This window comes from Trichosurus vulpecula, chromosome 7, assembly GCF_011100635.1.
Source record: "Trichosurus vulpecula isolate mTriVul1 chromosome 7, mTriVul1.pri, whole genome shotgun sequence".
Classification (NCBI taxonomy): Eukaryota; Metazoa; Chordata; class Mammalia; order Diprotodontia; family Phalangeridae; genus Trichosurus; species Trichosurus vulpecula.
Window position 1 is genome coordinate 87,626,607 of NC_050579.1, and position 25,299 is coordinate 87,651,905.

General features: G+C 41.0%; 1 protein-coding gene across 1 annotated transcript; it reads left to right on the forward strand.

The window, feature by feature from the left end:
* Positions 1-11,628: 11,628 nt before the first annotated feature.
* On the forward strand, positions 11,629-12,973 carry PRR18 (proline rich 18). The gene has a single exon (XM_036768468.1). The coding sequence runs from the start codon at positions 11,659-11,661 to the stop codon at positions 12,688-12,690; it is 1,032 nt and encodes a 343-aa protein (XP_036624363.1). The 5' UTR covers positions 11,629-11,658; the 3' UTR covers positions 12,691-12,973.
* Positions 12,974-25,299: the final 12,326 nt, after the last annotated feature.

Sequence of the window (25,299 nt, forward strand, 5' to 3'; positions counted from 1 at the left end):
ATAGAAATTTCAAAATTTTGCAGCTGACTGGATTTGTGGGGTGAACGAAGAGTTGAGGTTTTGAACCAGCTTGACTCAAAGAGTGGCTGTATAAAGTTAAAAAGTAAAAGTTAAAATAGTGAAGTTAAAAAGAGGGGTGAGTTTTGGGGGAAACATGATACCTGCTTTGGACATGTTGATTTTGAGATACCTACAAAACATCCAGTTCAAAATATCCAAGAGACAGTTGTTACTGGATTTCAGGAGAGAAACTAAGGCTAGCTATATAAATCTGGAATTCCTCTGTGTAGTGACAATAATTGAACCAAGGGAAGCTGATGAACTCAAGTGAGAGAGTTGAGAAAGAAAAAAGAGGAGGGTCTTGGACAGAGCTTTAGGTGGAACTCACAGTTAGTGGGTATAACATCTTCCAGGAAGGGAGACAGAGAACAAAAGTTAGGTCAAAGGAAAACAAAACAAAACGAAACAAAAAAAAAAAAAAAAAACCAAAAACCCCAGTGTCACAAAAGAGAGAGAATTGAGATTTCAGAAGTTGGTTAAAAGTGTCAAACGCTGCAGAAAAGTCAAGAAGAATGAGAATTTGAAAAAAAGGTTCTTAGATTTGGCAAGTAAGGGATCATGGGTAACTTTGGAGAAAACAAATTTAAGTTAAATTATGAGGTCAGAAACCAGATTGCAGACAATTTAGAAGTGGAGGCACCAAGTATCCAGTTCAAGAAGTTTAGCTAAGAAAGGGGGACGGATGTAAAACAAAAGAAGTAAAGATGGTTGGTTCTAGTGAGTTGTTTTTTTTTAAAGAAAGGACATTTAAGCATGTTTGTATCTGCAGGAGAGGAATCAGTAGATAGGGATGATTGGATGAATAAATGGATGAGCATTTATTAAATGCGTACTATGTGGGGGATAATTCAGAGATGCAAAGGGGAGAAGAGGGAGGTTTTGGGTTTTTTTTTCTTGATGAAATATGGAGTGAAGTCTTTAGCTAAGAAGGTGAAGGAGATGCTAGGAACAGAAGAGGTTTGTAACAACCTCCAAGGTGAATGTGATAGAGAACTGAATAAGAAGTAAGAGATTGCTTTGCTGCAGCAAGGGCCCAGTTACAATTATTTAACATACATTTGTTGTGAACCCAGTAAACATGGTTTTGTGACTTACTCCAGCTTGATTCAGCTGAATGTGAGTAGAAGTAGAAGAGGTAGAAAGTATTAATAAGCTAGAACTGGGATTTGTCAAGGTATGATTGGAGAGAGGACAGAAGGACATGTGATCTAAGAGCAGAGGATAAGGCAGCGTTAAGTTGGTTCACCAAGGGGTGGAAATTGAGAATCAAGGGTGGGGTGGGGTATAGCCAGAGCAGAGGTGATATCTTAGGAAGGTTCTGAGAAAAAGAGGGATTGGCGTCATGGTGAGGACAAAGCATAGGGTTAGGGTTACTAAAGTGAAGTGAAGGATGGAATGATAAGATATGATTGGAAAAAAAGAATTTTGAAGTTCTTGAACATGAGATTAGTAGCCCTGTCAGTAATGGCAAGATCAAGGGTGTGACCATTCCTATGTTTGCTGAGGTCGAATAAAGGAATCTCACGGGAATTGAGTAAATTGAGGAAGTGGGAAGTTAGGACATTTGAGGGAATATCAGCATGTGCATGGAAGTCCTGATTATCAACATATACAAAGGTAAATCCTTTCATTCCATTTAGGAAGTTACCGATTTGTCACTAATACAAGGGAAGGAGTTGGGATACAGAAAGAGGCCACCAGAATCTGGTTCGGGTGATAAATGTAGATAGAGTGCACTTCAAAGAGGAAAGGTCGCTAAGTGATGATAGTAGAGAGAGAGTCTAGAAGTTGTAATGGGGAGGGAGGAATATCCCAGCTCCCCAACCAGGACCAGTGACTAGAGTTCTTGAGAAGGTGGACAAGGATGCGGTGTCACTGGGAAAAACCATGTCTCAGTGAGTGCCAGATGGTAGAAGTCTAAAATGAAAGGAAGTTTGTTGATTATGGAATAAGCATTTCAGAGAGCGCAGTGGAAGGGCTGGGCAGATGTGAAGTGGGATACTGTCAGGGTAAGGTGGAAGTGGATGGGAATAAGGATTTGGTCAGAGGGGTTTGTTTAGCAGTCAGAGGTTCAGGAAGGGTTGGGAATCTACCTAAATCAAATCAGTTCATATAGCCTGAAGTCCCAAGAGCCACAGGGCCTTGGACCAGTTAAAGTCTTTTTCCCTAAGAGATGCAGTGTTTTTGGTTTTCCCAGATTATAGTGAAAATAGTTCTTATGGTTACAGATCCATGTGCCAATAGAATTAGGGCTCTCTTCAAGTAGGTAAAAGCAGAGCATTCATTCGTGCAAAGAGCATGAATACCCTGTGAATGCCAACAAAAACCACCTCAAAAGGAGTGCTAAATGACCGTCTGGACCCTGAAGAAACTAAAATATTATGCCTGGGGGATCATTTTTCACATTGCTCATAGAAATGCAGATAACCAAAAATAATAGGTAGGGCAGCGGATAGAGTGCTGGGCCTGGGGTCAGGAAGACCTGAGTTCAAATCCAGCCTCAGACACTACTAGTTGTGTGACCTTGGGCAAGTCACTTAACCCTGTTTGCCTCAGTTTTCTCATCTATAAAATGAGCTGGAGAAGGAGATGGCATACTACTCCATTATCTCTGCCAAGAAAACCCAAATGGGGCCATGAAGAGTCAGACTGAACAGGTTGAACAAATGAAAACAAAATAACAAGCCTGAGCATAATGATTTAAGAGGTAGAATTAGGTGAAAACATCTGTATTCAGATCCTGATTCTGCCACTAGCCCTGGGATTGGGGGTAGATAAGCGACAACTCCTGAACCTGTTTCCTTGTCTGCAAAATTCAGTAATATTTGCAACATGAACCTCACTGGTTTGCAAGGAAGGCTCTTTGTCAATGGTAAAGCATTCTATAAATGTGAGTTCTCTGAAGCTTAAAATCTGTTGTCAGGCTCTTCAGCTGTCATTATCAGTCAAAGGTGTGTGTGTAGGCAAGCAAGGGACGCAGCCTTTGCAAAGACATTTTAAATCCGTCCTGCTTACAAAGAGAAAACCCAACTATTTAAAGCAGTTGTGCAGAAGCAATTACTAATTACTTGTTATTGCTAAATTCTTCAAATATTTGCTGAATTAAAAAAGTTATAAATATTTATTGAATCGAATAGTGCTAAATCCCTACAGCGTGACCCTGGATTGGGGTTGGAAGGCCTGGATTGTAATCACTTTAGTTGATTAATACTTGTACAACTTGGGCAAACAGTCACTTAATTTCTCTAGGCCTCTTGTTTCCTCATCTGTAAAGAAGTTGGACTGTCCAATCTGGAGTCAGGAAGACTCATCTTTTTGAGTTCAAATCTAGCCTCAGACACTTACTAGCAGTATGACCCTGGGAAAGTCACTTAACCCTGTTTGCCTCAGTTCCTCATGTGCAAAATAAGCTGGAGAAGGAGATGGCTAATCACTCTAATATCTCTGCCAAGAAAACGTCAAATGGGGTCACCAAGAGTCAGACACAGCTGAAAACGACCAAACAACAAGGTACCTTGGAACTATAAAATTTTATGGTGGTATTATTCTTTGTGGAGTTGTTCAGTCGTGTCCAGCTCTTCCTGAGTTCATGGACCATACTGTCCAAAGATATTGGAGTAGTTTGCCACTTCCTCCTCCAGCGGATTAGGGTAAACAGCAATTAAGTGATTTGCCCAGGGTCACACAGTGTCTGAAGCCCTTCCTGACTCCTGACTCCAGTCTATCCACTGAACCACCCAACTGCCTCTCCATGAAGGAGGTTGATGAAAACAACCAGTGAGAGACCTTACCTGATCATCATTACTCGGCTGGGTACAGTGCTGGCCTTGGAGTCAGATTAGACCTGAGTTCACATCCAGCTTTAGACGCTTACTAGCTGCAGTTTCCTCAACTATAAAATGGGCATGTGGGTATAATAACAGCACATACCTCTAGGGATGTTGTGAGGGTCAAATGAGATAATATTTGTAATTTTTGTAATATTTGTTAAGCGCTTAGCACAGTGCCTAGCACATAGTAGGTGTTATGTGAATGTTAATTATTTTTATTATTATAATCAGGGAGGAGAAGGGAAAAGGATTGTATTGGGATATGTAAAAAAAAAGGATTATGCTGGAATATGTAAAAACAAAAAGTATTAATAAAAATTTACATAAAAATTTAAAATAAATACTAGGGATAAACTATTTTTAATAAAATATGGACTCTTTCTCTGTTGTACCACATAACCAATTCTCTTTTTTCCTAGACAACCTAAAAAGATGACTCACCTATAAATTAAAGATTTTTTGGTCAAGTATGTCCAGACTCATGGTTCACAGAGAAAAGTTTGACCTTTTAATTTAGAAACCTTTAAATTCTGATCTCCACATATCTAATATCTAAACAATGTATAAAATTGTTTAATCCAGAAAATTGTTTAATCTAATTTAGGATTCAATGGACCTGAAAGGAGCCTTAGAGATTACCTACTCCCACCTTTCTTGTTTTGCAGAAAACAAGACTGGAGAGAGCTTAAAACTGACTTACCCAAAGTCACACAGGTGAAAATAGCATGTATTCTTTCTATAAAATTACATTGCCTCCAAGAATAAGAAATTTCTTATGTTTTTAGATAAGCTTCTTGTTGTTGAGTCATTTTAGTAATGTCTGACTCTTCATGACCCCATCTGTGGTTTTCTTGGCAACGATACTGGAGTGCCATTTCCTTCTCCAGCTCATTTTACAGATGAGAAACTGAGGCAAACAGGTTTTAGTGACTTGCCCAAGGTCACATAGCTAATAAGGTATGAAGCCAGATTTGAACTCATGAAGATGAATCTTCCTGATTCCAAGCCCTGTGCTCTATCTGCTGCTCCACCTAGCTACATAGTTCCAAATCATAATATATATGTATACTATAATATGTTATGTATATATATATATATGTATGTATATTAAAGAGGTTGTGCACAGGTATTTCTGTGGGTCCAGAAAATTCTTTACTCAAAAAGCCCAATAGGCCATTTGTGAGGCTCTGTTCTTACAGCGATATATCCTTAATAAGAGGTCCAATTCTTTGAAGATGAAATGGGAGCTTAATGGGTACATAATACCCAATATAACTTCATTGCTGATAAAGCTCACCCCTGAACTCCTTCCTTGGATTTGACCTTTAATGAGGAACAGGATTGTAATATGGTAGAGCAAACTCTAATCTTTTTTCTTCATGAGTTCCATGAATTGAATGGCTTGTAGAGGTCTAGGTCAGGGTGAAATTTAACCAAGAATCCATTAACTTTTTTTTTTTAATTATGATAACTAGGTCAGTATAACTGGTTTCTTTTCTAATTCTCTGTACTTTATTTTGTGCATCTAAAAAATACTATCCTGAGAAGGGGTCCATAGACTGCTGAAGAGGGTCCATGACACAAAATGATGAAGAGCCCCTGGTCTAGGAGGTAGAAGGTTTGTGTCTCTCTTCCTTCCTATTGCTTGGCTCTGTCTTTAGCTTGGTCTCTGATCTTCTCTACTTAAGCTGGGAACTTCCCTGTCATACCACTGTGGCTGCTAGATGTTGTGGCCAGTGTTCCATGGAACTTTAATAAGGACAAATTGAACAACAAAATTGTTTCCTTTAGCATCATAGTTTTATTTTGTATGATAGGTAATAAAAATTCAGGCACCTTAACATCATTAGATACACAACCCTTTCTTTAAAAAAAATAGGAGCATTGTTCTAGAAGCTTGAATACTGTGTGATTCCAGCAATTACAATTTATCATCACTATATTCTTCTTTGGTTTCAGTTGAATAGGGAGATAGTTTACCTGAATTCCAAATCTTTAGTGCGCTTTTGTTATTGGGGAGTGAAATGCTTTCTGCATGTAGTTATCTTTTTATATTAGAGTTCTTCTGGAAAATCTTTTAAAAAACTCTTTGTTTATAAAATTACTTTAGCATTATTGTAGGGGCAACTCAAACCTGTCAGTGAGTTAGGGAGATGTCCACCCCAAGCATGTGAAGACTACCCTCTGTGGAATGGACAGATGAGAATGATTTGTTCCAAGCTGTAGCGTGTGCAGAAGACCCCAGTAAACAATTTTGGCAGACATGCTAAGCCAGATTGAAGGTAACTGACAGGTCTTAAACCTGTTGGTGAGTTAGGGGATGTCTACCCTAAGTACGTGAAGATTTCCCCCAGAGGAGTGGGCAGATGAGAACAATTTGTTCCAATGGCTCTGTGGAGAGCTTAGAGCTTGTCCAGACATTGAAGACACCAAGGTCATCCGCTGCACCCCAGGACATCATCAGCAGTCATCCTGACTTTTGTCTTGCCCCTGGACTTCGATGACTCTGAGAGAGAGAGGGAGGCTGACAACTTTGTGCAACTCTGCCTCACCTAAATCCAATTCACAGGCAAATCAAGACATTGCCCGTGATGTCATTGGTCCTCTTCAAAAATGAAGGATGAACAACAGGTGCAAATAGGTGTACACCCCTACTTCCCATGATTGTTGAGATGAGAAAATAAAAATCGTTGAAATGAGATAATAAAAAATTATAAAGCAGTTAGCACAGTGCCTGGCACATAGTAAGTGCTATATTAATGTTAGCTATTATTAGTAACTTATTAGAAACCTGACTTAATTTGTGATAGAATACAAACTTAATGCTGAATAAATTGTAGTGATTTTTAAAAGAGTTTTTCTATTAAAGGAGGAAAATTTGAAACCTGTATAATGTCAAAAAATTTGATGGTGAGAGGGAGGGTGGTGTAATGGATAGATGGACAGACCATGGAGTTATGAAGGGTGGAATTCAAGTCCTGCCACCGAAATTACTAGTTGTCTCTGGGTAAATTGCTTATAGTACTCTTGGTAGGCTGCTCTGTAAGATTACAAATTACAGAAGAATTTAAGATATATTCATTAGGTGGAATTTCCACATTGGGATTTTCCTGAAAAGATGGTAGGTCCGGACAAAAACCAAATCCCTTTATTTAGATCCTTAATTTGGTGATCTTAGGATGAAAAGAAATAACATATTTTAAGAGTCAGTTCTTGCCCTAAGCACTTACACAAGAAATGTGGTTCTAAAACTCAGGCTAATTATAAAGTAATCTACTAGTGTCAGCTGTTTACTTCTTCCCTTTCAATGAAAGAAATGGTTACCACTTTTCTGATGCGTCTTGGATATAGCATTTGCTCTGCTACTTGATCTTGTAAGAATAATAGCCAGATTCAGCCATCTTTCTTGTTTCCAGTTCATTTAAATTCTCCTCTTAGCCTCTGCAAGAAGGAAATTTTATTATCTGAACATTCTTCTGGTGAGTCTCTGTAATGGGGCCTGTCACATGTTGCATTCAAATGCAGTTACAGAAGAAGAAACTCGACTCCAGTGGTTTGCTCCTAACTTTCAACCCTGTTTTTTTGGTCTGTTTTTCCTACAATGCTAGCTATCCTTTGTAGTTTAGGCCTGCCACTGGTTGAAGGGTTCTGAGTGTCAGCACCAGCGGTCAAGGGCTTATACTGCCACCTCTAGGAAGCCTTTTGCACAGACAGACCCATACTGCTTGGACTCCTATATCCTTCTAACAGTCGGAGATGCTAGAACGCTTCAGTGGTGGCTCTTTTGTGAGTGTGAGAGGAAGGAAAGATTCTTTCAGGTTTTGGTGACTCCTGGGGGATGAGGAGAAGGGTGGGGGGTTGATGAGTGTGACTCTCCTTTACTTCTCAGCAGACCATGGTAGCTCCTCAGAGACTGTACTCTTAATTCTTTCTGCCTCCTACTCTGTTCTAATCTTCTTTATAACCCACTACTGCTGCCCCTACCTGAACCCTTGTGTTTGTCCAAGCCCTACAAAGAGATATAAGATACAGGAAGAAAATATGCTGGTGGAAGGGAATGTATTTTCCTTTATTGTTAAGGACTTTCCCTGCCCCCAATTTTCCAGGCCTTTCCTATTCAGAATGAATACTAAGTATGGGAACGTGACTTCTGTGCTTAAGTAGTTTATAATTTACTTTTTTAGAGAAGACACATATTATGTGTGTGTGCATGCACACACTTGCATCTATTAACATGGCTTATATGATGTTGGAATATCTCAGATTTCCTCAGTTCTCTCTTGTTCTTCTAAAATATCTCCTTGATGACCCTCCCCTTCCCATCTATTGCCCCACCCCCGCCCCATTTCATTAAGAGAAAACTGCCCTTTGTCCTAAACCTATTTCTAAATTCTCTCTGCCTCCTTGCTCCAATAGAAGCCACTGCCAGGCGGTTCTTCCCCACCATGCCAAAAGTGGGTGGCAGCGGAAGTGGTGCCCCGGATTCTCTCTCTTCACCGCCACTTTCAGTCTATCAAACCACCATTCTCGGCATCTTCTCATTTGAAGTCTCTGTCATCCATTTACTTCTATCTTAATCACTCTCACTATTGGTTATCCAGCAGCTAGGTGGTGCAGTGTAGGATAGAGCATCGACATAGAGCCAGGAAGACCTGAGTTCAAGCTTGGCCTCAGACACTTGCTAGCTGTGTGACCCTGGACAAGCCCCTTTAACCCTGTTTGCCTCGGTTTCCTCACTGTAAATGGGGATAATGATAGCACCTACCTTGCAGGGTTATTGTGGGGGTCAAATGAGACAATAATTGGGAAGCACTTAGCACGGTGTCTGACACATGGCGCTATATAAATGTTAGCTATTCTTGTTATATTATTGCGCAGAGATTCATTGCCTACTACGCCAAACGGTTCTTCTGTTGTCTGGGCATTTGCACTAGCTGTCTTCCAAGCCTTATTTGCCCAGTTTCCTTCACGTCCAGCTCTAGCGCTACCTTATACAGAAAGTAGGCCCAGTCCTCCCCAGCTACCCTGTGCCTTCCCTTCTCAAATTACCTTGTATCTACTTTGTGTGTATCTTGGATGTATGTGGGCACACATAGAAATGCACATGTGTATATACATCTATGTGTCTATGTATGTATATGTGTGCATATATATGCATACACACATACATACATACACATATGTACACATATATTTCCTCCTCTGTAAAGGGCTGGGACTCCCATTTTTGTCTCTCCATTCTCAACATTTAGGCACATGGTAGGTGCCTTTAAATGCATATTGAATGCTTTAAACCCCCTGGTACATAAAAAAAAAATCATTTATTAAGCTCTTACTACATGTCAGGTGCTGTTCTAGGCACTGGGGATACAAATACATGTGCCTCTTTCTCATGACATCATCTCGTGTGACTTCAACATGTTCATAGATGACTTGACCTGTCTCCTAAAAAATTTCCAGCTTCTCTCAATGATATCTCCCCTCACCCAATATCAGCTACACACTATTTGTTCAAAAAACATTGAGACCTTCTTATGTGCCAGGCACTGGGCCAGTCACAGCCACGCCTTCCACATCTTTAAGACAAGGCATGACTGCACTCCATATATGATTTCTATCTCCTTCTCTCCAATGGCTGCCTCCTAACCCATGGCCTAATTACATGGTTTCACCTTGTCTATTGTTTTGAAGTTGTTAACGCGTTGCTGAGTAATTGTTTTCCTGTTTTCTCACATGCATTGTGTCCCTACAACTTCAATGTAAACTCCAAGCAAGATTTTATCTCATGACATAATAATGATGACAGGCAGCATGGTGTAGGCTATAGAGGATACAGGATGAGCTTTGGCATTGGGAAGGCCTAGGTTCAAATCCTACATCTAGTTCTTATTAGTCACATGACCAAGGGCAAAGCACTCAACCTCTCAGTGCTCCCTCCAGACAATGAATCTAGCCCTCTAAGATTTTAAGTAACGTAGGAGTTGTTCATCTGTGTTGGTGGAGGGAATTTCCATATTGGGAAATCCCCCAAACCGGTGAAATTACAGATTCAGGCCACCTAAAATAATTCACTTATAAAAACCCCAACAAGCCTCATTAGTGACTTTTCCCTTTAGTCCGTCTTTTCCTTATAGTGCCCCCACCCCAACATTGCACTAAATTCTTTGTAACAAAGAGAAATAATTAAACCAACCCATGGGGCATTCTGTCTGCTCACGTATGCGACATTCTATATCCATAATCTCCAAAGAGAGAACAACTCACTTTTTCACAGACTGCTTTCCTATGGTGGTCCTGTGGGCTCCATTACCCTCACTATCCAGTCTATTTCATTGCACCTAGTAGGTACTCAATAAAAGCATGATTTACTGAACAATCGCAGGGACAAGAGTATGGGATGGTAGGATTTCAGATTGAAGGCTGGAAGGTATCTTAGAGGTCATCAAGTCCAGTCCCTTCATTTTACAGATGAAGATGCCGAGGCCCAGAGAGGATAAGAGACTTGCCCAAGGTCTGTCAATCGGTCAACATTTATTAATGACCTACTATGTGCCAGGCACTGTGCTCATCTCTAAGGTCACATAGATAGCAAGCGGCAGAGGAAGGATTTGAAGCTAGGAATTCCGACGCCCAATCAGTGCTTTCCCCTCAGCCGGGTACATAGTGATTAATAAATGCTTTATCTATAGCAACAGAACTAGACAATTTTTTGCCATGCGTTGATGTTGATGCATTTAAATAATGAAAATGACTTGATTTGAATAGAAAAGTGGAATCCAAAGGTTAATTACTCAGATTGAATATTTCCTCCCGCGTTATTACTCCAATAAATCGCAAACCATAAAAAACTTACTTTATTTTTTTCCCCAGTGACACCATGTTCTGATGCAGTAACAGCTTGTTTGACGGTATCTCCCCTCCCACCTTTTTCGAGATCTTGGTAATTAAGGAAGACTTCTTCCAAAACACGCAAGGACTCTAGAGAACCCAGAAACAGAGCCCCGCCTTCCTTAGGGCCCCTGCCACCCTGCTCTATTATCGCTTCAGTCATTAGCTTGGATTATAAAGAGCAGTGGCCTTAGTCTCCCAATATTTTCTCCTGGGGGCTTGTGACTTGCATTTCATCCTACTCGTCTATGCCTTCTCCCACCATCCCCAGTAGCAGGTGTTCATTCAACAGTTCAGTTAATGTGAGCGGCCAAACATAACACCAGGACTTATGGGTGCTTAGTCCTTTTACCAACACTCGTATTCAGAGCTCCTCCTCCTTCCCCTTCCCCTCGCTTCCTCCCCTTTCCCCTCCTCTCCCTCTCTCCTCCTCCCCCTCTTTTCTCCTCCCTCCTCCTCCTCTTCCCAGCCCATTCCAGCGCGTCTCATTCAGCCTGAGCTAGGGAGAGAGAGGCGACACTTTCTCACTGCCAGGCGGGTGCCCTGGCTGAGCTTTCCCACGGGAATTGATGCCTCCGCCACCTACTGAGGTTCCGGAACCACGGATTTGACTGGGAGGGCTGCCCCACCTCTTGCTTGCAGTACCTGGGCTCGCCCCTGGGTAACAGAGGATCTAAAGAGCTGTGATCTTGCTGCTGTTGGATAGAGAGGGAGGGGAGGGAAGGGAAGGAAGGACAGAGCCAGGAAGAATCTCAGCAACAGATGGAGAGGAGAGCAAGGCACTACAGGAATCCGCCTGGAGAGACCTTTCTTCCTCCTTTGCACTACTGACTAAGAAAGGGACCCCTCCTTTTCATATTGCAGCAGCCCATCAGCAAACATGCCTTTTCCACCTATTCAGCAGCAGCAGCACCAGCAGCAGCAGCAGCAGGTCCCCGGGGTTCCGACACCTCCTACTGTCGGTGCTACTGCTCCCCGGGAGCTGCCAAAGAAGCCTGCAACCCAGAGGAAGACCGCTGTGCATGCCCCTCCGGTCCCAGGTTCCCTGGCACACGCAGCTGGAGGTGAAAAGAAGAAACGGCCCTCTGAAAAGCCAGAGATGCTCCTCTCCAGCTCTTGGCCATCGGCAACACTGAAGAGACAACTGGCTAGGAGAACCCCAGGCCCGGCAGCCAGCAGGACTCAGCCACAGCCCCCACTGCGCCCCACTCAGCAACCCTTAGCTCCTGCCACTGCGACCACCTCCCCACCAACCCGCCCGCTGCTCCCTGCCACCTGCACCGTGCCTGGGTTGGCCCACTCCTGTGAGAGCCTGGCAGCTGGTGGCTCCTCTGTGCCAGGGCCAGGGGCTGGCACCAGCAGTGGGGAGGAGGAGGCTGTGAGATTCTCTTTGAGCCTGACCCCTGAGGCAATTTTGGTGATCCAGAGGCGCAACCTGGAGAAGCAGTTGCTAGCCCGGCAACGCAGACCTTTCCCTTCGCCAGCTGCAGACACCAAACGCCTCTTATCTTCTTGCCCCCGGAGCAAAGCTGGAGCCGTGGGTACCACCTCAGGCCAACGTAAGGGCATTGCCATTAGCGGCGCCGGTAGCACCCCGGTTGGTGGCTTTGGCAGCACTAGCCGCCGCCCCACACAGTCCCAACCCCAACTTCTTTCTGGTGCCATGCAACCCCTATCCACCGCCTCCAGAGGAGGGCACCTGGGGAGTGGAGACTTACGGACCTTGCTGAAGATCTCTCTCCTGAATGAGCACCACAAGTATGATGATGTTGAGTACGAGGAGGAGGCTGAGGCAGTGGATGAGGGCCTGGTGAGGAAGTGTACTGAATGGTTACGGGGTGTGGAGAATGCTGCAGCCACCAGAGACAGGGCTGAGAAGTTGGAGACCCTGCCCCACCTGGGCACCCTCTGAGGCACTAGCAGGAGATAGATGCTCCACCCTACCCCTACGTCCCTGTTGTTGAATAAGTGTGGAATCTGAGGGTTAAAGCCCCCAGGTATGCCTCACTAGGACTGAAACTTCTCTAGCCCGGTGTTGGTCCTAATCCTGCGGCCCCATTACCGGACCTCTTACTATTCACACACCATGCACACATTTCCCCCAGCCCACCGTGGCAGCAGTAGCAATACTCTGCCCACTTGTTTCTCCAGACATAGATTTATTCCCTTTCCTTCATCTTTTGAGTATCTGGTCCTTGGCATTAGCATTCTGCACCAGTCTTCCTGCCCTGTGGAACCCACTGTTTCTTTTTTTTGGCTATTCCTGAGGTTAAAAATCAGCAAGTTCCAAAAAATGCCTTGAAACCCCGCCACAAAGGTTCATTTATACGTCCCAGTGCTTCTTGCCTAGCGACCAGAAACTAGAAAGGTTCAAAAGAAACATGCAACCTCTTCGAACTAACCCTTGGAGTCTGGCTTGTGATTCCGTTTTATGTTTCATGTAGAGAGTATTTGAAGCCCTGTGCTGAAGCCAGATTTTAAGAGTCAATAGTTTCTGGGAGAGATCTGGGAGCAGTCTGCATCTGAGAGATACTTAGGTAACTGGAAGCTGGCTCTCAATGACATTTTTATTTCTTTCTCTTCCGAAAAGCCTGTTGCTGGACTTGGGTGAATCGGATAGCTGGTGCTGAATCTCTTTACATCTGATCCATCTAGATTTTATTTTTCACCAGAAACTGGAAAGATGGGGGTGGGGAGGCATTGGAGATCCTGGGAATTCAAAGGCAAATCCACCTCTGATGGGAACTGGGATATTACCCCTGGAAATAGTAGACTATGGTAAATGAATGCTTTAACGGATGTGTTACTTTGTTGACATACAACAGGTGATTCATCATCTGCTTTGTTCTCTTCTCTTAGCTGTCCTTTCTGTATGCTGTGCACACACACATGTCTTTCCTGAAACACAGTTACTGGAATTGTTTTCAAGCACTGGACTCAGAAGGGCGGGGGAAGAGGGGTCAGCTTTTGTTAGGACCATAGTCTTTATTTGAAGTGCTCACAAAATATCTTTTGTACTAGGGGGGAAAGGGTAACTAAATGGGGAAGGAAAAAATGCACTCAGCTGTACCAGGACACAGGACAAAATGTTCTGGTCTGGTGGAGAAATTTATTTGGCAAATGAATTAGGGGTGGGAGGGGAGGAAGCATCGTGTATGTGTTTTTAGTATTTTTAATTACTGTGTAAATATCATAGTGGTTTTGTACATTTGTATATAACATTCAAAAAGAACATTTCTATTTATTATTTGAATAAATGTTTAAATAGCTTTGTGTTTCAATGGCCATAGATTCTCAGTTCCCAACTGGAAGCTTATGTCTAATATGCACCTATGGATATACATTTTTTGGAGTATTTTAGTACACTTAACTTTAAAATTGAAAAGGCACTAAAATGTGGATACTCAGATAAGGCCTGAATAATATAAGACCAATAGAATATTTTTCTACAACATCTGACTCATTTATAAAACTTCAACAGTAACTAGTTTCATATCCTTTTTAAAAGCCTTCTCTGTGTTTTAAACTAGAGCCATACATTTTTATTTTTTTGAACTTAAAAAAAATTGCAGGAGGGATCTTTCTTTGGTCTTTCAGGATAAGGATTGAGATCCAAATAGTATTAGATATAAGACATGAAATATTGAATTTACAGTGAACTAGATCAACCACCTGCTAAGTTCTGTAGGTCCATTGCCTATGAAAATGAGGTCCAGGCCTCTTGAAAATTAAATGGACAGTTTCAGGTTATGTTGCAAGTACAATGTGAAGGATATGTAGTTTGGGTAGGACAGAAGACACACAAAGTTCCTTCCCTGAAATGCCTGTTTCAAAACCCTGGGGCAAATTCAGCATTCGAATCAAGATCTTTAACTCCTAAAAGCAAATGTAGACAAAACAAACATTTTCACAACTACTGTGCTAGTGGAGGAAAACTGAGCCTAGAACCTAAGGGCCATGTTAGGAAGGCATTGACCATATAGTTTAGGGCCACAAAGCCTCTCTGCTGTGGTTCAGATCCAGGATCACCTTAATTTTATACAAATAGTTCAGCAGGTGTCAATAGGTAATGTTCCATTAATGCCTATAGTTGTAAAAATGTAATAGTAAAAAATACAAACAGCAATAGCCTGACTTGCTTTAAAATGAGGTTGATTTTCTATGCAAGCCTGTGCCTTTTTATCTCTTCTGTCTCTCAGTGTTTGTTTCTGAATCTTTCTCTGTAGGTATTTTTGCATGTCTTGGTGTTTTTTTCTGTTTTTTTTCTCTTTCCTGTTTTTCCCTCACGAATAATTTCCCCTTTTCTTTTCTCTTGTCCCCTGAATAATCCAAGATGTCAAATTAAAATGTGTACATATATATTCTATTTATTGAATAATAACAATGACATATCTATACAGCAAAGCATAGTTACAAAGCATTTGTTTACATTACTTCATTTATTCACTACTGAGGCAGGAAGTGAAATTTTTATATCATTCTCTTTTTACAGTTGTGGAAAGTGAGAATCAGGGAGATTAAATTACTTTTATCCATGGTTATACAGCTAAAAAGTTGTAGACCTGAGACTCAAACCTGTGTCTTCTGATTTTCAATCCAATGATCTTTGTTCTTTCCCATTTTTATTTTTAGAAGCAGATATTTAGAAAGTTTTATACTGTAGTCCTCTCTTTTAAAAAAAGGCAACAGCAAACTGACTAAATCAGATTACTTTTTACTTAAGTGATCCTTTAGAAATAATGTGGTATAAAGAGAATTTTGACATTGTGGGATTTAGGAGACTTGGCTCCTAGTGTTGTAACTGGGTGGGTAACTTTGGGAGAATATCCTCACTGGTAAGCTGAGGGTATTTGGACTAGATAAGATGACCTTTCTGTATCTATTTTTACCCTTTGTGGTTCAGTGGGTCACAATAGAAAAAAAAAAGTCTTTATCACTAATAGAGTCCACTTCTAGAGAGTCCTGGACTACTGAGAGATTTTAAGATCCCTCCTACTGAACCATAGTTTCATTTGCAAATAAAAATTTCTAGGTTATCTTCCCCCAAAATGTTGAAAGTTAGGGGAAGGGATATTTCTAAGATTGGGCACTTTCTATGTACAAAATGATATTCGACGGAAACTTTTTTTCTAGGATGCCATAATCAGGAGATGAGACTAGCACCTACATTTACACTACTTGCTCTGTGTGTTAAAGAAAAAGTACAGTGTAGGGATGTGTTTGTTGTATTTGAAACCAAGGAGACCGAGGTTTGACTCCTACCTTTGACACTTCCTGGCTGTGGGACTATGGGTAAGACACTTAGTATGAGAGCCTGGGATCATAGATCTAGAACTGAGGGGAATCTCTCAGGTGATTTTGTTCAAGCTTTTTATTTGACAGATAAGGGAACTGAGGCCAGGAGAAGTAACTTGCCGAAGGTTAAGTGGTAGAGCAGAGATCTGCAGCCAAGTCCTTGGAGGCCAAATTCGGTGTTATTTTCCCTGCATCACACTGCTACTCGGTTTCTCCATCTGTAAAACGGATACAACCTTCAATTTATCCCTCCTGTGTCTGTTTGTACATAGCTGCTTGAATGTTGTCTTTCCCTATTAAGCTGTGAGTTCCTGAAAAGGAGGAATAGTTCCTCCTGCTCTTTGTAGCCTCAGCACTTAGCAGAGTGCCCAACACATAGTAGGAACTTAATAAAGGAACTTAGAAACAGTCAGCACAGTGGATAGAGTGCTGGCCCCAACTCAGGAAAACCTGAGTTCAAAGCTTGCCTTAGACACTTATTAGCAGTGTGACCCTAGGCAAGTCATTTAACCTGTTTGTTTCAGTTTCCTCCACTGTAAAATGGGGTTAATAACAGGGCAGTTGTGAAGGTCAAATGAGATAATACTTGTGAAACACTTAGCACAGTGCCTAGCACATAGTTAAGTACTTAAATGTTTCTTCCATTTCCTTTCCCTTAATACAAACAGGTTAACTGACTACTGATAGCTCCTGATAGTAAGCATTTATATACTGCTTTATGCATTGTGAAGCACTTTACGGATATTTTCTCATTTGATCCTTACAATAACCCTGGGGGTTCTTATTATCCCCATTTTACAGATGAGGAAATTGAGCCTGAGAGAGGTTAAATGACTCGTCCAGGGCCACATAGCTAATAAATGAGGCAGGATTCAAGCGTAGGTCTTCCTGGCTCTAAGTCCAGCGCTCTATCCATTATGCCGCTTCTTGTTCAATTGTTTCGGTCGTGTCTGATTCTTCACGGCCCCATTTGGGGTTTTCTTGGCAAAGATACTGGAGTGGTTTGCCATTTCCTCCTCTAGTTCATTTTACAGATGGGGAAACTGAGGCAAACAGGGTCAAATGACTTGCTCAGAGCCACACGTCTACTAAGTGTCTGAGGCCAAATTTGAACTCACAGAGATGAGTCTTCCCGACTCCAGGCTCAGCACTCCATCCTCTTTACCACCCAACTGCCCATTACGCCACCTAATTGGCTATTGGAAGGTAAATGAAATTGAGAAATTGGCTACTGGAAGGTAAATGAAATTGAGAAAATTATATTTGTAGTATCCATCTCTGGGGTGATTATCAGGATCAAATAGGATAATGTAAAGTGTTTTGTAAACCTTAAAATATGATAGCAAAGTCAGCTATTAGTACAATTTAAAAAGGTGACACAGTCATAGTCGATAAGCATTTATTACGTGCCTACAATGTGTGTATGTATACTGTATACATGGGAAGCATGGTTTGGCCTAGAGTTTAACTGAATCCAGGATATGACAAGGTAAATCATGATGGGATCTCTCTTCCATGGAAAGTCATTAATAGAAAACTAGATGTACAAAAGCCAACAAATTGGCTGCTATACCATCCTTTCCTGCTCCCAAAGCTACACTTAACATTTCAGATTCAATTTCAGCCATACTGTGTGGTCAGGGAAGTTATATATGCTTCTAGTGTCTGACTTTGACTACCACAATGCCTAACCATGGCTCTGCTCCAAAGAGTCTTTGTATGTGATGTTGGCTTTTTTTAAAACAGGGATTATTTTCCCATCAAATGAACACATGTAATATGCTCTCCTTTCAATGAGAAGTATAATATTTCCTATGATTTTTACATATGACTTTGCAGCCTCAAAAATTTAAGTATAACCCTCCAGTTTGGCCCTAGGCATTTTGTACAACAAACCGAAGCCAACAGAAGGACTTTAAAAGACTGAAATTCTTTGTTTGCCATTTCAAAGAAAGGAAGGTTAGTTCCTTTGACCTTTAAGATTTCAAGAGAAGCTCAGACTCCCATCTGTTTTCAATTGGCTAAAAGGTACCCTAGGATGTTGTTGGAGTTTTTGGTCCCTACTTGTGATATCATTGGAGTAGAGAACTCCCAGTGTGGAGATATCCTCCACTAATGCAGATCTACAACTCTAATTTATAGCTTTATAGCCTGACTCTTTAAGGCATAAATCAGGGAGATAATGGTTAAAAATAAAAGGTTTCCCTTTTTTTTTTAATGCCATCTCGGAGTGCATTTCTTCATTTTTTTTTCTCCCTAGGGACACCAACCCCTTCCAAAAAATTAGCATCTGCATTATGGAATAAACATTGCAGTGGATACTGGGTACAGTATAACAATAGTAGAAGATTTATTCTTGCCTTTGTGAATGTTTTCATCTAACAGAGGACAAATATAGTAAAACCCAAAGGGCAGAAACAGCAACTGGTCAGCTATACTCAAGCTTAGTAGTCTGGTGGTATTATAAGTTTGTGAATCATAGAGCACCTCAGTCTCTGAAGAATCAAAATTGTAAGTGAGACAAAAGCAAAGACAAGAGATGTGTGCTGGGCAAGAGCAGGCTGAAGCATATTATCAACAATGACTCGCACACAAAAAAATTGTGTAAAAGATTATCAGTGAAATGTATGATCAGAAAAAAGAGTTGGGTCAGCTGCAAAGCAAGACCCAAAGGATTTCATATGGAAAACTTGAGGACTACACAGGTACCCTGGAAATTTTAGGATATGGAGAGCACATTAGAAGCTCTTGAACACATTGAGTTGATCCTTTATAAAAGATTTATGGAAGGATGTTCGTAAGAACTGCACAAAATGAGATGATGCATCATTAATGGAGATTCCCTTCTATGAAATCACAGATCATAGATCCATCAAAATATTGAAATAAGTGTCCTCCAAGTTCCCCAATCAATCAGCAAGAATTTATTGAAGTCTGTAATACCCAGACATGTGCTAGGTATGGAAAACACAGAATAAAACATGGTCCTTGCTCTCAAGTTTCTTACAATTTTGTTGGAAAATTGGATTTCCTCAGTCTGGAATTGGCATGGCATGCTCTTCCTTTCTCACTTCAGTAAGTAAGCCTGTGTGAGGCCAATCAGTAAGTGAAAGATCTTTCCCACCCATTCAATAGGCCTCAGGTGGGGCCAATAAGGGAGCCTTGATTAGAGGCAGGCCCATACCTTTGTGATGCCAATCAGTGATTAAAGACTTTTCCCACCCACTTGATAGACCTCAGGTGGAGCCAATTAAGGGAAGCTTGATTAGAGGTTTGTTTGTAGGCAGACTTTCTTCCTTTACTTACTAGGCACTAAGCCTCAGGCCCACACCCTTTTGCTGTTTGGGCATGAAGCCCTTGGACCCTAAAAAGAGTATATACACCCAGAAGGTAACCATTGAGAACTGAGAATTGAGAAGTCAGAAGAGAAGCGTGCTGAGCAGAGAGTGGAAAACAGGGAGCTTTGAAGACCAGACAACTGAGGGGAGAGAGAACACAGGCAAGCAGACAATTAGGATTTGTGAGTTCTTGTTTATGGAAAGGCCCTAGCAGGGGGAAGGTTACAGGATGACTTGGTTCCTTGCTATAATACTGTGTTATAATTTCCTTGTTGCTACATTGAGGTGGGCTTACTGGTTTTGGAATATAATTACTGCTATATTGAATTGGAGTCATTGGTCTTGGGATTTGATACTCTGGTGTCTAAATAAAAGTTTCACTTCCTCTTCCTTCTCTTTAGAGAGTTTTTATACCTTGTGATTCTGAACCATACATGCATGTTCATGTTCATCCTCGAGGTCATGAATCTTGCCTTACTGATACAGCCTGGAGATCTTTACAGATCTGATATGTTCTAAAAATCAAATAACGAATTATATTTCATATTTAACATCAATAAAAATAATAGAATGTTAAACCTTTTGCATTTTGAAAAGGTTTTGCAAGTTTAAGACAAATTTTTAGTATGAATCCATAGAATTAAAAAAAAAACATTACAAACTACAAAAAAAACCCTATCTTGGTGCCTACCCTCTCTAATCAGTCCTTCACACAGCTGCCACCATAATCCTTTCTCCACAGAGCTTCCAAAAAAGTCTAACGCATAGCTCTGACCATGCTCCTCCCCATTGCTTATAGAATGAGACGCAAGCTCCTTAGCCCTCCACAGCCTGGCTCCTATCTACTTTTCCAGCTCTATTTCTTATGATTTTTCACAGACTCTACTGAATTACTATGCTGTTCTCCATACTTCATACTCCATCTTCTGCCTCCATTCACTCACAAAGAGAATCACAGAATCTCATAATCTTTATCCTTGAATCCTCACTTTCAAGTCAGGCATGATCCCCCCACCTTCTCCTGACTCCTCCTCCCATGACAAACTAAAATTAGTTCTCTCTCCTCCCTCAATTTTCCTTTCGCTTCTTATTTTTGAATGTGTCATATCATCCCAGTAGAATGTTAAATACCTGGAAGGCAGGGACTTTTTTTGTGTGTGTCTCTGTGTTACCAAGGCCTTGAACATAGTATTTAGTGAGTATTTATTGAATTGACATTTATAATTTTAAATTTTACATACAAATCAGAATAACTAAAAGTTGTTAATAAAATGACGAAAAGAAATCTTTTCATTTAAAAAGTTTGGCAACACTAAGGGGAAAAATTAATGTGGATCCACATGGAGTTTTTCAGAGTTTTAGAAACGAACATTTCCTTGACTGAGAACCAAACCCAATGTACAACAGTGAAAGGGATGAAATCCGATCCCTAGATTACCAAGGATGACTCTAGGATCTCCTTCTAAGATGTTAGCCATGACCTAGACCTAGTCAGGTATTTCTTCATTAAGCTTGAGAGAACACTATGTATGATTATAAAATGACACTAAAAACACCAGATACTAGCCATTGCCTGTGTGGTGTTTTACCATTGGCATTTCTCATTCCATATTTTAATGATACCTGACATTTTTTATTTTTTGAATTTAATTTTTATGTAAAGACAAATTTTAGCATTCATTTTTACAAAATTTTGAGTTCCAAATTTTTCTCCTTCCCTTCCCTTCCCTCTTCCTAAAATGGTAAGCAATTTGATACAGGTTATATATGTGTAATGTAAAACATATTTCCATATTAGTCACAGTTGTAAAAGAAGAAACAGACCAAAAGGAAAAAAAAAACCATGAAAAAAATAAGTGAAAATAGCATCACTCCATCATCATTTCCTTATCTGGAGGTGGATAGCATAATTGTTTTAGATCATTGTATTGCTGAGAATAATTAAGTCATTCACAGCTGATCATTGTACAATACTTCTGTTACTGTGTACAGTGTTCTTCTGGTTCTGCTCCTTTCACTTTTGCATCCATTTATGTAAATCTTTTCAGGTTTTTCTGTGAGCGTCCTGCTCATTATTTCTTATAGCACAATAATATTCCATCGCAATCATATACCACAACTTGTTCAGCCATTCCCCAATTGATGGGCATCCCCTCAATTTCCAATTTTTTTTTGCCACCACAAAAGAGCTGTTTAAAACATTTTTGTACATGTAAGTCTTTTCCCCCTTCTTATGACATCTTTAGGATAAAGAGCACATTTATATCATGCTTTAAGGTTTTTAAAATGCTTTATATACATCATCTCATTTGATGCTTACAATGACCCTGAGGATTGTAGATACAATCCTTATTTTGCAGATAAGGAAACTGTGACTTGCCCATATTCACATAGCTAGGGGGTGTCAGAGGTAGGATTTGAGCTCAGCTTTCCTAACTCCAGCTCCAACTTTTTTTTCCTACTCTGCCACTTCTCACAACATCATCAACATGCTTTCATTTCTTTCTCATTCTGTCCCATTTATAATAATTCTAACTCTTCATACATTACCAATCTAGTTTTATCAATAAATATTTTTTTTCCTATGTAGAGGAGGGAGATTTCATTTTCCTCTGTTTTATGATCTGAGAATCTAGCTTTCTAGCCAGAGAAGAGACCATTACTGGGCAGCACTAGCCTTGAGGGTCATCTCAAGGGTAAATCACACGTTTGAGAGTTCCCAAGTTTGAAAGTATAAGGACTGACTCTTCTAGAGAGATAAGATTTCCTGAGCAGCGTTGCCTCATGGGGAAAGGAGGGACTCATTCACGTGGCTCCTATAGCTGGAAAGCAAAGCCACAGCAAAGGAGACTGAGGGCAAGAAATCAACACCTTGCCTCTGTGCCCCCCTGTCCCTCCACCTTTGGTATTACATTGAGTGATTTGATTACAGTGAGGTCTGATGGGAAAGAGGCTTGCTTATCTAGAAGACTCAATGTGTTTGCCTTCTAGGGGCAATCCAAACCACTGAGGATACTGTAAATTTGGAGGTGTACTATGTAGGACCTTGGAAAGCTAAGGATCTCCTCAAATGTCAAAGGATTGTCCCAACAGCAATCTTAATCTCAGTTCACTTCAAAGGGGAGCTTATGGGGAACTATGAATTCCTCATGTGTTTTCTACACTTGTGGACTCTTATCCTTTTCATCTTCATTTTCTGTGGGGTAAAATAAGGACTAGCCTCTTGATATTAAATCATTTGGAAAGAAGGGAGGAAGGAAACAAGCGTTTATTAAATATTTTCCATGTGTTAAGTGCTGGGGATACAAATACAAACACAAAGGAAAACAGCTCCTTCCCTCAAGCTTACATTCTAATGGGGATAAACAACATATTAAAAGGAGTTGAACGGTGGCAGCTAGGTGGCGCAGTGAGTAGAGCACCGGCCCTGCAGTCGGGAGGACCTGAGTTCAAATCCGACCTCAGACACTTAACACACTTACTAGCTGTATGACCTTGGGCAAGTCACTTAACCCCAATTGCCCTGCCTTCCCCCCTCCAAAAAACAAAAACAAACCAAAAAAAAAAGCAAATAAAAGGAGTTGAAAAGCAAGGTAGGAAGAAAGGATGAAGGTTTCATGAGGGGGCATGGTTTTGAAGTTGGGAAGCTAGGAACTAGGCAGAGAAGAGAATCAAAGAATGAAGACAGTCTGGCCTCTCTCACCAAATAGGGGCTCTAGAAGGAGAAGAGGGTGGGCCCTTATAGAGGGATGTTCCAGGTTGAGAAGGTTGTAGGAATAATGAGATGTTCTTAGTCACTTAAAGAGGTTCTAGGATGAGACAAAAGAGTTTGGAATTTTAGGAACCAGGAACAAGGACCTCACTACCTTGAATGCTTAGATGGGAACTGGTGACCCTGTTACCCACATTTAGGAGAACCTAGACAAAAGCTATCTTTGGAAATTTCCTTGGAATAAACTTGACATGGGGGCAATGAGTCAAAGACAAACAGTAAACTTGAATCAGCCCCCAGGTTCAGATATGTCCTCTGCAAGCCCTGAATTTTAAAAGGTTGTAAGCCACAGGTACTAAGGGTCACCAGTGGTCTCAAGATATAGTTTGTTTGAGAGATGTAAAGTAATTAATTAAGGACACATGGGCAGAAGACAGTAACAGTGACCTACAAAAACCACATATAATCTAAAGGCAAAGTGTCCTGGATCTAGAGTCTGGGATCGAATCTGGGATGCTGCTTACTAGCTATGTGACTTTGAGCAAGTAAAGGCACCTCTCCTGGCCAGAGTTTTCTTATCTAGGAAATGCAAGGCTTGGGCCAGATGATACGTGTCCTATGAACCTGTGTTGTCTTATGACTTATGCATGGGAGGGACCTTGTACTGGTTTTTCCTTTATCTTTCTTTCATTTTTAGGCCGTATGATGCCTATGTTTCTGCTTTGTTTTCTCTTCCCAATTATGCTCTTGATTTATCCCCCTCCCCCCACACTTGGTATTTTTATTTGGCCTCTTTCACCATCTTTGTGATCATTTTGGGTCTTTTTTTGGTCAATGTGTTGTACTGATCCTTCCTTGCTTTTATCTCAGAATGCTCTGAAGTTTCTCTTTCCCACTGTCTACTATTTGCCACAATTTAGAATTTCCATGGCTTTCATTGGTCTTTTTTAATGTTGTTTGTTACCTACATTCTCCTTCCTTTCCTACTTTTCATTTCCCTTAGTTCTCCTGTATATTTGGGTCATGTTCTCCTTTCTGTTATCTGTACCTAGGTGACACATAGAGTGCCAGGCCTGGAGTCAGGAAGACTTGGCTTCCTGAGTTCGAATGTAGCTTCAGACACTAGCTGTGTGATCCGGGGCAAGTCACTTAACTCTGACTCAGTTTCCTGTGAAATCAACCAAAGAAGGAAATGGCAAGCCACTCCAGTATCTTTGCCAAGAAAACCCCAAATGGGGTTACGAAGAGTCAGACATGACTGAAAAACAACTCAACAACAGTTTCTAACAAACTGCCAAGGTCTCCCAGAGTCCCAAATCCACAAATGTCTCAATTCTAACACGTTTTTGCCCAAGAGGCAAAGTCATTTTCCTTCCTTTGTTTAGATCTGTTCTTAGCATTCAGAGACATTTGTGGCTAGCAAACCTTTTGAGGCTTTGAGCTTTCTCTACCCATTCATTCAGGCTTTTTCTTTGTGTCTCAGAGTACTGGGCTAGGCACACTAGTGCTTGTCCAGGGTGATCAATGTGAGGGGATGTCAGATGGATGACAGAAATGGGGAAGATGAAAGAAGACATTGCTAGTAATTTTGAAGACTGAGAGTCTGGGCACACAAGTTGTTTTGGCTAGCACTCATCACTCTGGTTAGCTGGACACTTTCCACCAATATGAAAGAACATGTTGGAATCTACAATTCAGTTTGGCAAAAAATTAGGTAGAGAGGCACTAATCAGTAGAAAATATGTTTAGCAACCTTGCCTAACACTGTTAGCTATAAATTATATAATTATAAGGCATGGTCTTAGACATGTCCCCTGTAGGTATTAGCATTCTGCTTTTACATGTACAAGGTTTTTAAACAAATAGCTGCCATTATCAATGGAAGAATACCCATGTAGGCTTCTAATTCAACTGTCTAGATCACTAGGGACCTAGGAAGATGTAGATGACCTCAGCGTCTAAATAGTTCAGCCCTCCAATGTCTCTCCAGGATGATATGGAGGCATGCACATAACTACCCCCGGGATAATTAAGAGCCACAAAATGAGGAGTACGAGTTTTGGGAGTGCAGCATTTGGATTTATACCACTGGAATAAACATCAAATTAGTGGGGTCCATACTAGGGTTGGCCAGCTTTTTGGTGGTGGAATGATAGATTATTTTTTCACTCTTCCA

What these genes read in the sequence shown, in the direction of transcription:
- PRR18 (XM_036768468.1), top strand. Translation starts at nt 11,659, where the DNA reads ATGCCTTTTCCACCTATTCAGCAGCAGCAGCACCAGCAGCAGCAGCAG.